This window comes from Perissodus microlepis, chromosome 13 (assembly GCF_051167445.1).
Source record: "Perissodus microlepis isolate ML-2025 ecotype Zambia chromosome 13, ASM5116744v1, whole genome shotgun sequence".
Lineage (NCBI taxonomy): Eukaryota > Metazoa > Chordata > Actinopteri > Cichliformes > Cichlidae > Perissodus > Perissodus microlepis.
The window spans coordinates 29,101,055-29,116,660 of NC_140473.1; the positions used below are offsets into that span (position 1 = coordinate 29,101,055).

A 15,606-nucleotide genomic window follows, 5' to 3' on the forward strand; every position below is an offset into this window, starting at 1 on the left:
GTTTTTAGTTTAATGTTAAATTTACTCCCCCTGTCTCATTTTGTCTGCTCTCTCCAGCTGACCTGTGCATATATTGTCTCTGTTTACACCTGTTGATTGTTGGATCGTCCTCGTAACTATGTGAACCCCGAGCTCTGTAACTTCCTGCTTCGAGTTTCCCTTTAAATCCATAACACCTGTTTATTCCAGTGTTTACCACTTATCAGCATTTTGGTCCATAATAATCAGCTCATGCTGCCATCTTATGACATTTTGCTGTGAATTATTTACTTTTATTGGCAGTTGTTGTTTTTTGTTGCCATTTCCAGTGTCCAAAAATAAAAGTCATTATCCTTATCAGAGGCTGATAACTCCTTTAGCTGGAGATGAGGTTGTGGAAATTGCTTTGTGTTTACTTTTCGCTGATTATCTGATTGTCATATCCCAGAATGCCACTGCAGCAAGAGCCAGAGCGCTCTGTTCCAAGTTCATTATATAAGCTCCAATATTATATCCATTCATTTTCTTCTGCTTATTCAATTCAGGGTCGCCAGGAGGCTGGAGCCTATCCCAGCTGTCGTCGTGTGAGAGGCGGGGTACATCCAGGACGGGCTGCCAGTCTGACGTCACAGCAACATGATATTTACATCATAATCTGTATCTGCATGCTGCTTGTATGGTTGGCTTTCTGGTTCAAGAGATGATGGAAGAGCAGGAAAAAATGGCTTCCTTTTCTCTCCACCATCAAGTTTTCTTAAGTTTTTATGCTTTATAATGGCACAAATGTACCCGAATAACAAAATCATTTTCATCCTCAGCTAACAACAAATGTCATTATTTTTAACTGAAGACAAGTCTTCGGTTTTATGTGCATTTCTTCTATATCCATCCATCCGCTTCCACTTATCCTTTTCGGGGTTGCGGGGGGCACTGGAGCCTATCCCAGCTGTCATAGGGCGAGAGGCAGGGTACACCCTGGACAGGTCGCCAGTCTGTCGCAGGGCCAACACACAGGGACAGACAACCATTCGCACTCACATTCACTCGCACATTCACACCTAGTGGCAATTTAGATTATCCAATTAACCTATCCCCACAAGCTGCATGTCTTTGGACGGTGGGAGGAAGCCAGAGTACCCGGAGGGAACCCACGCAAACACGGGGAGAACATGCAAACTCCACACAGAAAGACCCCGGCCTGATCGTGGAATTGAACTCAGGACCTTCTTGCTGTGCAGCAACAGTGCTAACCACCGCACCACCGTGCTGCCTATATCATTGTAATAAATTTAATGTTTCTATTCTGCTCATAACCAGTTAATGCACAAGCCCTGTGCTGCAGAAAACTGTTTATTAGTTCTTCAGGAGATTCATATTTCATACACAAAGCACATTTACTTTCCTCCATGTAAAAAATGATCAAACATTCACACTGCCACAGGCAAAGTGTTGTATCAAAAACATTAGCCAGCACTTACACATACACAAGTTTAATTACTGTATATGTTATAATCCAGCAGATACACACATGCACACTGACAGACTCAAACTGTTAAAAATGCATTGTTTTGAAAAAAGGGCATCTTCAGGTTGCTGTATTAATGTGTCTGGGTTATTCAGGTTCATCTATTCTAAATATGGATCTTCGACATGTCGTTTGGGTGGAAACGCTGACAATCACACACTCATCACCACGGCTGAACTTGCTTGTCAGAAACAAATTTTCCGTGAGGCTCTGTGGCTCCGGGTGGCAGCAGGGCCAGGTACACTGGAGTGACAGCACCCTCTTCTGGTGACTTGGGGGCTTTATCACCAGCCATGTCGGTGCGCACCCATCCTGGACAGCAGGCGTTCAGCAAGATCTGTTAAAAGAATAAAAAACACAGAAAATAAAAAGGAAACAAAGCAGAAACTAGGAGATAATGTTGTTGGCAACATTAAAGATTTTAAATATTAGTTACCCCATCATTTGGTCTCTGCTTGGAAACTTGACGAGCAAGAATCATGGACAGGGCCTGAAAACACACACATTCATAATCATAATCAAAGAAGTACGCCAATTAAGATTTAGAGCAGGTTCTTTACATGTTGATATGAACTTCATTTTCACATCAGCCGTACCGTCACCCCGACTTTAGATGTTCCATATGTTGAATCGGGCCAGCCGCCTTCTTTGTGTTTGCCTTTCTTGGCTTCGCTGACAAATTGCTGCATCAGTCCCACCAGCTCGTCCTCTGTGAGGTCCTCACTGCGGAAACGCTGCTGGAGCTCCGGGCTGCACTTGTTCAACGTAAGTGCACTGACAAAGCTGGAAACATTCACCACACGACCTGAAACACACACACAGGGTAACAAACCTCTTCATGTGCATCTCTCACAGCACATCAAGCAAACTCATCATCTTCCAGGAAAGATTACATGCGAGTTGGCTGTAGTGTGTCTGTATGTTTAATTGTTGTCGTCAAATTGTGATCACACATCCTGAGGGCAAAACAAAAGATATCGTTTTCCAATTATAGATAAAATGTTCAAGATGTGCCAACAGAGAACATTTTAGAACATCCACAGTCATTAATAGTCTAAATCAAAGCCAAACTTGCTCCTCTAATCAAACGCTGACCAAAGCTGTTTATTCAAGCAGCAGCGACGGGCACGACCGGCAGATTGGATCCAGCCTCGTGTTCGTACCTCCAGCTTTAACGATCGGCAGGAAGTGAGTCAACATGTCTCTGGTGGCAAAGAAGTTTGTGTTGAGGGTCACCTCGGCCTGGACATCAAATGGAGTTGTGTCTGCCACTGAAAAAAAAAACAAAGTTCACATGTTGTCACCTCCTTATTCATAACAGCCTTAATCATTTATAGATCTTTTTATTTAATTAAAAAGAGGATTTTTAATCAAATAAATTGTATTTGATTAAAAATCCTCTTTTTGTTCAGAGCTACAGGATAATTTTCAGAATGTTTACGTTATCTGACTCTTCTTCATCACGGTGGATGTTAGGGGCGAATATCTGATGGTTTTCAGGAAGACTACAACACATTAATTCACTTACATATGCACCACAGCATTTCTTATATTATTGTATAGCTGTATTCACACATACACAGCAACCCTGAACTTTTAAAGACATGCATGATGGAAGTACATGTGACAATGAAAGTGCAGCCCCGAGGGCTAAAAACTGAAGCTAATGCGGAGGTGTAAAAACCTGCATCTCCTCTGATGGCTGCTGGTGGTTTCTTCTAAAAGCAAGTCAGTCCCCACAGACTCCCACGTTAAAATGCTCAACCTATTTTCCCTTCAGCCCAGCTGGGGGAATATGTGGCATAGCTACTTTAAGTGACAGATCTGCTAGCTTCAGCTTGGCTTCACCTCAGCTAACTGGACTCCCTGAAGTGGGCCCCTTGAATATGTTTGTGGTGTTGGTGCCCTTAAGATCGGACCCATACAGGCTACAGTCACAGCCTGCTAACTAAGCTTGCTAACTTTAGCTGCTAACTTAAAACGTCACTCTTTGCTCCATATACGGTGAGTGTGATGAGCTACAAGCACAGCCAAATGGCTTTCTGATCATTTATGCAACGAAAAGGCCTAAAAGTGGGGGAAAGGAAACGTAGCACAGGAGGACAAATGGTTCTTGTTTATGGATACTTTAATATTTTTCAAATATTGACAAAGAATCAATTGAATAATAAATAGTTTTGACTTTTCAGGTCTCTAGTACAAAATCTGTGTGTGTCCATTTGACTTTACAGCCGCCGAGTGACCGTCCTGCCTCCTGTGCCCTTTGATTAGGATCCTTTCCAAAACGGACAAAAGGACAACTTTGGTTAATCTTGACTGCTCAAGTGTAAAATGTTTTAAATTCTAGATAAAGATTGATGCTGCTGGAGCATCAATCTTAGCAGTATTTTTCCAGTGTGTCTAAACAGAAGCCACAGCAGTATTAACATCCTGGCTTTCGATAGTGGGCAGGGTTGCATGCTTGAAGACCCCAGGGCCTCAGCTCTACATAGCATACCAGGTTAGTCAAAGGCAAGGAGCTAGACAAATGGTTGTGCAAGAGGCCAACAACCTCCTCACATAAACAACCTTCTGTTATAGAACCTGGGAAGAAAAAAAATCATCACACAACCTACTTTCTTATTCTAGATCGGTCGCAGCAAGTTGCAGCTTTATGTTTCACATGGGATAAAAAGAAATAGTGGTGGTGTCAGTAGTACTAGACGTTGTAATTGAACTTCCTGTGTATGAGGCTGTAGTGCACAATACAGTTAAAATCAATGTATATATCTAATTCTACCTTTGAATGCTATCCCAGCATTATTGATGAGAATGTCCACTCCGCCGTACTTCCCTTTAAAGTAAGCAGCAGCAGTTTTAATGCTGTTCAAGTCATTGATGTCTAGCTGGTGAAACATGGCCTTCAGCCCCTCAGAGGACAGAGCCTTCACTGCGTCCTCACCACGCCCGCTGCAACACACACAAAGCGTTACTGTCTGCCTCGGAAAACCATGCTGGTTTATTGTTTCTCACTCAGCTTCCTAGTGTGGACAACAGCATCTGTGTGTGCTCTTTGCTCTTCTTGCTGTCTTAAAATAACTGCAATATGTAATCAAATCTGCTCCTAGATGCAATTACTTTACAAACTAGCGTAAAAAAAAATCTAAACTCATATACATCAAAAACAAATACCAACATGTGACCAGCAGATGTCGCCAATCTGCACTGAATTCAAAACTGTTAAACAGAAGGAGTCACTGTGATTCAGCACTTTTAATCTTTTCATCTTAATACCTACAATTGTTTTATAATTTAGAGATAAATATTTGTTTTTAATTAGTTGTTTTCTGCAGATTTAAATTAATAATGATGTAACTTTATGTTTTCAAGGGGTAGAGGTTTTTTCATTGCCTTTTTTAGGATTTTTAAGTGTTTGAAAAGGTTAGAGGCAAACATCAAATACATGGAAATAAACCAAAAATATCCTTACAGCAATAAAGTAAAACAGATGATTTTGCAGTAAAATCAGGTGCAAACATGAGTCTGGTTCAGGTGTTACCAGCTGTGGTGCTTACACATCTCTAGCAGTGAGGTAAACGTCTCCTTCAAACTGCTTGCAGAGAGCTCGGACGATGGCCAGGCCGATGCCCTTGTTACTACCCGTTACCACAGCAAGCCTGGTTGACATGTCTGTTCACAAAGAGAGCGACATGTGAAGTAACAGCTTAAACACACAAAGTATTAAACTCATCAATAGCTGACAAATAAACTCTATGAAAGGCCAGGGACGTCCACTGCTGAGTCACCTCCGCTAACACTAGGTAGAGCTAATGCAATAAAAGTACTCTTAAAGGATTTGCTAAGCTGCTTATAGAAACACATTTTTATTCCAGTTTAATAATACATATAAGTGTGGTTTACAGCTGTAGAACCAGCCCAACAGTAACAGTTTCAAACTAAAGCAATCATTTAAAGAGTCACTGTAATGACTGTTACGACCTACAGGTGTGACACAAACTTCTAGCTAAATAAATTCCAATAATCCTGCATAAATATCATTCTAACAGGTTTTTAAGCAGCCACACTCAGGCTGTCAGTACTTAAAGTGTTTGACTTTAGCTTTCAGAGATGACCTGCAGGATCTAGTTATATAAAGCTGGCTAACTCATACAAACATTAGTAGAAGGCCAAACTATGGACAAATTTGTAGTCTGAAAGCTCCAAACACATCTGGGCCACTTCTGACACTCACAGTCACACAGACGCCTGGACACAAGTGTTTGGTGTGTCAAGTTCTTTATTTCTTCAATACTAAAACATAACACAGAGGACATGTACATGTGTGTACACTGAACTGTTCTGGATGGGAAATGAATAATACAAATCAATACAGCTTCGATAAAACCTTTGAAGTATGTGATATTCAGAGGAAAATGAACCAGCCAGAGATTTGTCATATTTCATGTAAGATCCATATTCTTCATACTTTGTTTAATGTACCTGTCCTCATAGACACACCTTCCTGTTTCTGTCTCTCTCTGTCTTCCTCAATGCAGGAACTCCAGCAACACTTAAGGGAAGATGAACAACTTTAATAATTGACCAACTTCATCAGGGTCATGACCCTGCTGAAAGCCACAAGCCAAAACATGTTGGTCAATTATTAAAGTTGTTGCTAGAGTTCCTGTATTGTGAATTCTTTCATCCTCTCCATGCACCTTGGAAGTAGGTGAAGTTGTGTCAGAAATTTTTGCTGTGCTTTCTCTCTGTCTGCCTGACAGTCTCCTCCTGGTAGTAACACTTCTCTCCCACTATCTGTATCACTGGTTCACAGTCCCGCTCCCAGGCGAGTGTTGAAACAATAATTAATGTGCAAATAGCGTTAGGGGATCACACACATCAAAACTCGGGCAAAGAATCCATCCCAGCGGCTGGCAACTTCCTTAAACAATAGACCATTAGTGAACGAGTTTACTGGTCTTTACCTCCACTGATGGTGGCAGTGTGGCTCCAACCACAGCTAGAGTGTCAGCTCCAACACACACACACACACACACACACACACACATATACATATATATATATATATATACACATACATACATACATATATATACATATATATATATATATATATATATATATATATATATATATATATATATATATATATATATATATATATATATATATGTATATATGTATATATATGTATATATGTATATATGTATATATATATGTATATATGTATATATATGTATATATATATATATGTATATATGTATATATATATGTATATATGTATATATATGTATGTATATATGTATATATATGTATATCTATATGTATATATATATAGATAGATTTGCTAGGATCTAATGTTTAGGAGATAATAGATAATTTGATAATAAAGTCCAGCCTATGTCTAAGCTTGCAAATGTAGATAAAACATTTGCATTTCTTTTTAGGGTTTTTCCATGTTGTTCTGACTTTTTCCTGTTTTGGGACATAGTTTCCTTTTTTCTTTTTATGTTACTAAAAACATTTACATTATTCATCCTGTTATTAGTACTTTCTCAAATCCGGAGAGACAGAGCATCCCAGACTGAAATGCATAACACCAGATGACCTATCACACACGCAGACACACACAGTCATGCATCCATGACTGATCTAACCCATTCTGGGGTTTTGACGTTTAGTCCTTACAAAAAATAAAGGTTTTCTTCTGCATTTTGTCACTGTGTAAATACACTTGGTACAACATTAAAACCTAAAAGACCTCTCGTGTATTTTAATTTATTGCTCAGGCCACCTCACCTTTTTCATTCTAACACCACCCGACGGTCTGACATTAGAGCCACTCTGTCGTGCTATAATAACGGATTTTAACCGGATTTTTGTAATGTGATGAACTAACGTGGTGTGATATTAAAACAGGAAAAGTTTGTTGCCTAATTATCAAAACGACAAACTTTTAAATGGGGACTGGTTCTTCGCCCACACGGAAAAAAACGCAGTTATATTAATCAGGCTGCAGACGTTTCTTACCTGCGGCTGAAGCTGTCGTCCTGACTGAAGATTACCACAGGAGTGAAGCGCTCGCAGAGGGACAAAGGAGGAGGGAGCACTGCGCAGTAATACCGCGCCTACACGGAAGACCCAGGTAACAGAGCCAGGTACATTTGTAATGCAAGATCAAGTTTAATCAGTTTTAACAAAAAAATAATTCAAGACATCAGAGTTTGAGTAATTCCTCTAAAGGTGAAGGTCTTATGAAGTCCTTTGATTTGGAATTAAATTTGAAAAAATCTATTTCCTCCTCCATCTCTGAAATGTTTTGCATGGATAGTTAAGTAAACAAAACCAGTTCTTTTACTGATTCCAGTTATTCAGTTATTTCTGCTTTCACTGACACGTGTTAGCAGTGTAAACTCAACTAATTGACATTGTTTGTCCTTTAAACAAGACGCTTTAGATGGGGTAGCAATGTGGCTTTGAGGCAGCTGGGGGGGAGGTGGGTTCTGACTATTTTTTATTAACAGTAATTTAGCGAGTTTATTAAATGTTTTGAATGGTTCCTGCTTTACTGAATGGGAATCAAATTGAAAGCTGTTTCATGTAGATATTAACAAAAGGATGTTCGCTTAAGATTCAGCAGTTTGTGTTTTGTGATCTTCAACCAGTACCAACCAGGGGCAGAGTTTTAAGGGAACCACTGATAGAAAAACATGGGAATAAATCTAAAGTTTGTCATTGCAGGATGTTATACATGCAGTGAAACCTGCTGTTTCTCTGTCATGCAGAATTTTGTTTTGTGGTGCTACAATCTGATAAGTCACCAACTGTTCAGACATGCTGTTGAAGGGTGTGTGTGTGTGTGCATGCGTGCGTGCGTGTTTGTGTGAATCTAAAATAAAGTTTATAGGGTATCAGGTCACACAGTGGAAGCTCTATTAAGTGAAAATAACTTCAAAGAATTATTTGCTCCACCTCACCTGCGTGCATGCGTCTGCACCTTAGCAGGAAATGAAAATGAAAGTGGTGTCTAGTTCCCATCGTCAGCTGCACATATCAAAAGTCACACGAGTTGAACGTGCAAAGAGTCAGGGCACAGCACATCATCAAATTTTCATTCCACTGCTTTAAGCTAGTCCGTATTAATGACTGCATTGTCCTTAAAAACATACATCGCTGATGTGCTGCACAATGCTTAGGCCTGTTGCTGCTGCCTCACCTATTTCTCTAATCATTTCACTTTTAAACATTCTTTCAAGTGAGTCCCACGCAGCACAAAAGCAAGTTGTACAGGTTATGTGGAGGGGTGTGGAAGTTTAAACTAACGTATCTTTCTGTTAATCTGATGCATTTATAAAGATGAAGGCAAAACAGTGTTTGCTTTATCTCTGTGGCCTCTGGAGCTGCCATTCTGTAATATATATTCTTTTAGTTAAATATGTGAGCAAGAACCTGCTGATTAAACATCAACTATTGAATTATACAAACTAAAGAAACAGACACACCCAGTTACTCTCATGTGAACTTGGCAGAGCTGAGTTAATCTTGATCCTGATTTCTGCAGCTGTACTCGAGTCAACCGTCAAGTCACGCAAATCAAAAAGTTCTCTGCGCGTCTAAACAAGCAGTCAGAGTTTGTTCTATTGATCCGATCACATTGTGCAGTTTGCAAACCAGCAAGCGTTTCTGCACATTTGACACTATCCTCTGCTGCAGCTACACATTCAGCAAGAGGGTCAAAGACTGCATCTCTAGCACTACGGACATATAAAAGTATGAGGCTTAGAACAGAGTATGTGCTTTTGTCCAGCAAACAGCATTTTGTCAGGACAGGATGTTTATGTTTTAGCTTCCTTTGTGGTTCTGCTCTACATTGCCCCGATAAGCAAAACACCAGCAGTATGGGTACAACGTGTGACCTATTCTACACCCCAGACAAGTTGCTTTAAAAACTGATTCAGACCTCAAGCTCACTGCTTTTTGACAATTATTCACAATGTTGTAATTTTATATTATATAAATAAAATTACATTGTAGCCATAAACCTATTATGTTCTTACAAAAACATTTTCAACCTTAAGTCAATTTATTATTTAAAAAAATCACAGTAAAGTTTTAATAACAAGAATTTTATTTTCTTTTTTAAAATATCTTCATTCAGAAACAGCAAGTTTACTTTTCACTTGTTAAAACACGTAAGAAAAAAATATAGCTAAGTTTTGTTTTCATCAGTTGAACACTGTCAGTTATCAGAACATCATTTTTAAATTGATGGATTCAACCTAAAAAAAAAAACCCATTTAAACTGGAAAACGTTTTGGTTTTAACTGTGTGATACGGGCGTTTGTAGATCTAATGTATCACATTATGGCCTTAAATATTACAAATTTCATTCTGGCAAGAAAAAGTATAAACTTATAAAATAACTACATTGTTTTTGTACTTTTTTTTTTTTATGTCATTATATATTCAACTTTCTATCACCATGGCTGAACTTCCTTATCAGAGACATACTTTCCATGAGGCTCAGTGGCTCCGGGGGCAAGCAGGGCCAGGTAGACCGGTGTTATGGCGCCCTCATCTGGCGACTTTGGGGCACCTGGCGCAGCGATCTCAGTGCGTACCCACCCTGGACAGCATGCATTAATCAAGATCTGTAAAAAAGAATAACAAGTATAAGAAGGGAGGCTACAAAGACAGAACAAAATCTTTAAGAATACATAATATCATATTAAGTCCTGTTTAATTTATTTTCACACTGTTATTACGTTACAATATAAAGTGCCTTGAGACAATTGGTGTTGTGATTTGGCACTATATCAATAAAACAAACTGGTATGCTGCACAGCATAGAAGAATCAAGACAGTTGTTTATAATTTGATTTTAAGATCAAAAATTTCCGTTACCCCATCTTTTGGTCTCTCCTTAGACAGACGACGAGCATGAATTATGGATAGTACCTTAAAACACAAACAAACATAATGAATGATAGTCTCCAAGAATTTAAAACTAAAGCAAAAGCATTTTAATTGAAGTTTGTCTTTGAAGTTTCGCAAATGTTCAGGGATCAAGTTTGGAATAATGAATTTGCAGGTTGACTTTAGCCTGCCCTATCTGAATATTCCTCCATTTTTCAACCTCCATCCATCCATTCGCTTCCGTTTATCCTTTTCAGGGTCGCGGGGGGTGCTGGAGCCTACCCCAGCTGTCATAGGGCGAGAGGCAGGGTACACCATGGACAGGTTGCCAGGTTGTCTGTCACAAGGCTAACACACAGTGACAGACAACCATTCACACTCACATTCACTCCCGCGGGCAATTTAGATGAATCAATTAACCTATCCCCACTGTGGGAGGAACCTGGGGAGAACCCACACAAGCAAACTCCACACAGAAAGACCCCGGCCTGATGGTGGAATTGAACTCAGGACCTTCTTGCTGTGAGGCAACAGTGCTGACCACTGTTCCACTGTGCTCATTTTTTTTGAGCATATTTTGCAACCTCGTCAGGTAAAAATCTAAACACAAAGTGTTCAGTCGTACCGTCACTCCAATTTTGGATACTGCATACGACATATCAGGCCAGCCGCCTTGCTTGTGTTCTCCTTTCTTGGCCTCATCAACAAATCGTTGCATCAGTGCCACCAACTCGTCCTCTGTGATGTCCTCGCTGCGGAAACGTTGCTGGAGTTCTGGGCTGCACTGTTTCAAACCACTGGCGCTAAGCATGCTGGAGACGTTCACCACACGCCCTGCAACACATACAATCAGATGCCTAAAGCACTCAGTACCATGCTTCACTTCTATTCAGTGTTTGTGGTGTAGGACTTCCCATTCCTTCCTCTAGGTTTTATGGAAACCATCAGTAGTAATTACCTCTCACTGTTGCTCCAAAGCAACACCTAGCATGATGCTACTTCCACCATGCTTTACAGTTAGTCTGAATCTGAAGGAGTCTGAATATTTTTATTAAAATAAAACCCAAAAAAAACTTGAGCAGCAGTAGACTGAAATGAGCTCTGCATCTGTACCTCCAGCTTTGACGAGTGGCAAGTAGTGTGTCAACACGTCTCTGGTGGCAAAGAAGTTTGTCCTCAGGGTCACCTCTGCCTGGACACCAAATGGAGATGTGTCTGACGCTAAAAGGAAAAAGAGATAACGTGTTGAATCATCAATTTCAATTTATAGCTGCAGTTTCAGATTATTGTATATGTGGATCCAGTTCGACATCCATCAGTATATATTTATGATTCTACCTTTGAATGCTATTCCAGCATTATTGATGAGAATGTCCACTCCATCATACTTCCCTTTAAAGTAGGCAGCAGCATTTTTAATGCTGTTCAAGTCATTGACGTCCAGCTGGTGGAACTTGGGTTTGAGTCCCTCTGAGTTCAGAGTCTTCACTGCTTCCTCACCCCGACCTCTGCAAAAGGACCAAAAAAGTTTCATTTACTGTTACTCTCAGTGCTCAGTGGGTTTTTTAACTCTCTCTTCCTTTTGATCTTACATTTCCATAAAGCCAAGCCAACTTTATTTCTAAAGAACTTTAAAAACAGCTAGCACATTTTAATAAGTGCTAATATTAAAATGGAAAGCACACTTTAATATTTATTCTAAGTGAAAGTTTTCCATAAAATTTTACTTTTTTTTATGCACGCCGATCAGAAATGCCAGATCAGAAATGCCACACATTCCCTTTCACAGTTATGCTGATGCCATCCATTGGATTGGATGTGTCTGTCCCACTGTTTAACTAACTGTATACATGATGTTAAAGACTAGTTAACACAGAACTTTTTTACCCTAAATGAAAATAAGACTGAAGTTATTGATTTTGGAAGTCATACCCCTTTGGATAAGTTAACAGATACCCTCGGTTCTCTTTCCTGTCATCATTCCCAGACTGTAAGAAATCTTGGAGTGTTTTTAGATAGCGCTTTTAAATTAGAGAAGCAAGCGTCCACAGGTGTGTAGACCAATTTTTATCAGTTCAGTGAAATTGCCAAAGTGAAACTTATCTTCCTTCAGAAGACCTTGAAAAATGTATTCATGCCTACATCTCCACTAGACTCGACTACTGCAGTTCTCTTTATTTGGGTCTTGAACATTCATCTCGCCATCAATTGCAGTTAGTCCAAAATGCTGCAGCATGTCTTTTAACAGGTGTCAGGAGGAATGATCACATCACTCCAGCTTTAGCAAATTTGCACTGGCTCCCTGTCCATTTGATTTTCAGATTCTTTTACTTTTTACTTTCAAAGTTTTAAATGGTATGGGACTCAGCTGTTTAAGCAAACACCTCAACATATATAACCTCAAAGGAGCACTGAGATCATCGAGCCATATGCTCTTAGTACAACCGAAGTCTCGATTAAACCATAGAGAGGATCGGGCCTTTGCTGTTGCAGCCCCTGGACTCTGGAATAACTCGCCACTTGATATTCATACTTCAGAGTTGAAACAGTCTTTTAAATTCCATCTTAAAACTCAACTTTTCACCTTGGCCTTTAATTAGAATTCAGTTTGTGTACCATTAAGTTTTTTGTTTATGTTGTCACAGTGTATTGTATTTTCTGTTCATTAACTAAGCTGTAAAGCACTTTGGTCAACTATGTTGTTTTAAATGTGCTATAGAAATAAAATTGACATTGACATTGACGTTGACATTAACTCTGGCAGTTGGTGAATATTCATGAATATTTACATGAATATTACATTTCCCCAAAACTTTAAAACTTAAAACAAAGTCTTTAAGGATATTGTAATAATGTCCACAAGTGCTATTAAATCCACATAGATTGCAGTTAAGGATGTGACTACAGTTATATTTGTCCCACATGACCCAGGCTCGGTCCAGGTGGTACCAGGTAAAGATACCTACACATCTCTGGAGGTGACGTAAACGTCTCCATTGAACTGCTTGCAAAGCGCTCGGACGATGGCCAGACCGATGCCTTTGTTACTGCCGGTGACCACGGCAACCTTGGTCGACATGTCTGCACACAGAGAGAGAGAGAGCTACAATGCAGAACAAAAGATAATTATATATTGACTTTGACTACTTTACGTGAGCATCCAGTCTGAGCTACATTTTCCTTACAAAAATCAAATACAATTCATTTCAGTTTTATTTATATAGCGCCTAATCACAGCAGTTGCCTCAAGGTGCTTTATATTGTGACGTAGAGACCCTACAATAATACGGAGTAAAGAGAAACCGAAATCCAACAATCAGATGGCGTCCTATGAGCGATCGCTTTGTAATAGTGGGAAAGAAAAACTCCCTTTTAACAGGAAGACACCGAGAGGGACGGCCATCTACCACGACCGGTTGGACGTAAGAAAACAAGTGACTATTAAACACACAGGGTAATCACATTATTACATTAGCCAAAAAAGAGCCAGCTTTAGGTCACAGTTCACTCCACTTTGCACTATCGCTATCAGTCAACCACTTTGAACCTCATATCATGATTATATGCATTTTTCTTACATGTGCAAAGCTGGAAATCAAGCAAACTCTGTACTTGGGAACTGGCAGGTTAATTAGAAAATTTTATTTTTCACCTTCAGTCAACAACATATAACACAGAAACAAAGACTTGAGAAGATACAAAGAGATATTGGGGAGGCTAGAACACATCTGAGCACAAAGAAACAGATAGAACTACTATCTTTTGAACTACTGATCAATTTAGAATATATCAACAGGCAATCTGACATGAAGAAATGGATGAATCTGCCGTGATGAACATTTCGGATAAAAGAGAGAAGGGAGTGCGTTTTTGAGGTTTTTATACTCTTGTTTTTGGACATCTGTTATCACACTATATCATGTCCTGTTTTACCTAAGACGAGAAAACATAATAAAACATGTGATTTATTAAAAGTGAAAATGGCTGGAGCATTCTGAAACTCCTGGGATTTGTTATTTAAGCATGCATAACCACTTCAACTGTTAAAAGCAGCATTTGTTATTGCTAAGCTATAACTACTACTTAGCCATCTTACAGCTAAGTAGTCTTTATAGTCAAAGCAGTAGTAGGAAGCCACATCCACCCCTCAACGCCTCTTACGAACCTTCTTTAAATCTCAGTTACCTCTGGGTTAATTAAACCAAGGAATAAATAGATGCTAATTTGATATTGTTAGTTTGTTTTCTGCCTTTGTAAATGGCCGGTTTAGAATAATTAATGTGCCATGCATGCCTTTGCACTGTGGAAAGAAGCTAGTATACCTGAAGGGAGAACATGCAAATACCACACAGAAAGGCCCTACAATTTAAAACAGGCACCCTCTGACCTCTGTAGGTCTTTGATTCCTATGTCGTTTTGCTATTTCATTGTTCTGAGATTCCTGCATTGCCTTCAAAGACCAGTATGTACCTGCTGGATAAAGGTGCCTCAGAACCTGATCAAATATGGTGGGAACACAGAAAGTTTATCTGACAGTCTTAAGTCTTTCTCTGAACTCTGTCACCATCGTGCCATAAGAAATACACACAGTGTTTGCGTGTATAGTTTCATATTCACATCATACCATTACTGCTGTTAAATGTCAGGTCACCTTTGATCTGAACAGTGTGTAATGGGTACAATGATTAATTGCAGAGAAATAACCTGTGTGAAGCGTGTATATGAAATAGTTGTTTAACTTTAAGGCAGTTCTCTTATCAGTTTGGGAGGCCTGTAAACCGGTGAGATTTGCAGAGTCATGATGATACATTGAAACAGTAAGAACTCAAAATATATATAATAAGTAATATTGAAAAATTGTGAATTCATCATAAATCTTACATTTAATGTCAACAATGTTTGTTTTGTACGGAGCCCCGCAGGGGACATGGGAGAAAAAAAAAATTAAGACGGACTTTTGCGAGATCTCGCAAAACTAACTCGGGATCTCGCAAAACTTTTGCGAGCTCTCGCAAAACAAACTCGGGATCTCGCAAAACTTTTGCGAGCTCTCGCAAAACAAACTCGGGATCTCGCAAAACTTTTGCGAGATCTCGCAAAAGTTTTAGCCGCATTCTTCGGACGCCGGCTCGAAGCCGACCGGGAGGTCGAGGCACGATGTGCCGGGAAAGCGGTGTTCCTCCCGG

General features: G+C 39.5%; 2 protein-coding genes across 2 annotated transcripts; both read right to left on the bottom strand.

The window, feature by feature from the left end:
* Window positions 1-1,320: 1,320 nt before the first annotated feature.
* Window positions 1,321-7,585, bottom strand: LOC146375294 (carbonyl reductase [NADPH] 1-like). Its single transcript, XM_084949380.1, has 7 exons — window positions 7,535-7,585; window positions 5,059-5,173; window positions 4,284-4,453; window positions 2,668-2,775; window positions 2,101-2,309; window positions 1,941-1,994; window positions 1,321-1,841 (listed from the first exon to the last, which is right to left on the bottom strand). The coding sequence occupies exons 2-7, from the start codon at window positions 5,169-5,171 to the stop codon at window positions 1,668-1,670; spliced, it is 828 nt and encodes a 275-aa protein (XP_084805506.1). The 5' UTR covers window positions 5,172-5,173; window positions 7,535-7,585; the 3' UTR covers window positions 1,321-1,667.
* A 2,396-nt stretch (window positions 7,586-9,981) lies between these two features.
* Window positions 9,982-13,499, bottom strand: LOC146375295 (carbonyl reductase [NADPH] 1-like). Its single transcript, XM_084949381.1, has 6 exons — window positions 13,387-13,499; window positions 11,759-11,928; window positions 11,534-11,641; window positions 11,046-11,254; window positions 10,409-10,462; window positions 9,982-10,155 (listed from the first exon to the last, which is right to left on the bottom strand). Exons 1-6 carry the CDS (start codon window positions 13,497-13,499, stop codon window positions 9,982-9,984), a joined length of 828 nt encoding a protein of 275 aa, XP_084805507.1.
* Between the last annotated feature and the right edge of the window lie 2,107 nt (window positions 13,500-15,606).

Coding starts and splice junctions, on each gene's coding strand:
- LOC146375294 (XM_084949380.1), bottom strand. CDS start 5,171: ATGTCAACCAGGCTTGCTGTGGTAACGGGTAGTAACAAGGGCATCGGC. Junction 2,776..4,283: donor TGCTGGGATAGCATTCAAAG/GTAGAATTAGAT, acceptor TTTTTTTTTCAG/TGGCAGACACAACTCCATTT. Junction 2,310..2,667: donor GCCGATCGTTAAAGCTGGAG/GTACGAACACGA, acceptor TGTGTGTTTCAG/GTCGTGTGGTGAATGTTTCC.
- LOC146375295 (XM_084949381.1), bottom strand. CDS start 13,499: ATGTCGACCAAGGTTGCCGTGGTCACCGGCAGTAACAAAGGCATCGGT. Junction 11,255..11,533: donor GCCACTCGTCAAAGCTGGAG/GTACAGATGCAG, acceptor TATGTGTTGCAG/GGCGTGTGGTGAACGTCTCC. Junction 10,156..10,408: donor AGGAGAGACCAAAAGATGGG/GTAACGGAAATT, acceptor TCTTTTTTACAG/ATCTTGATTAATGCATGCTG.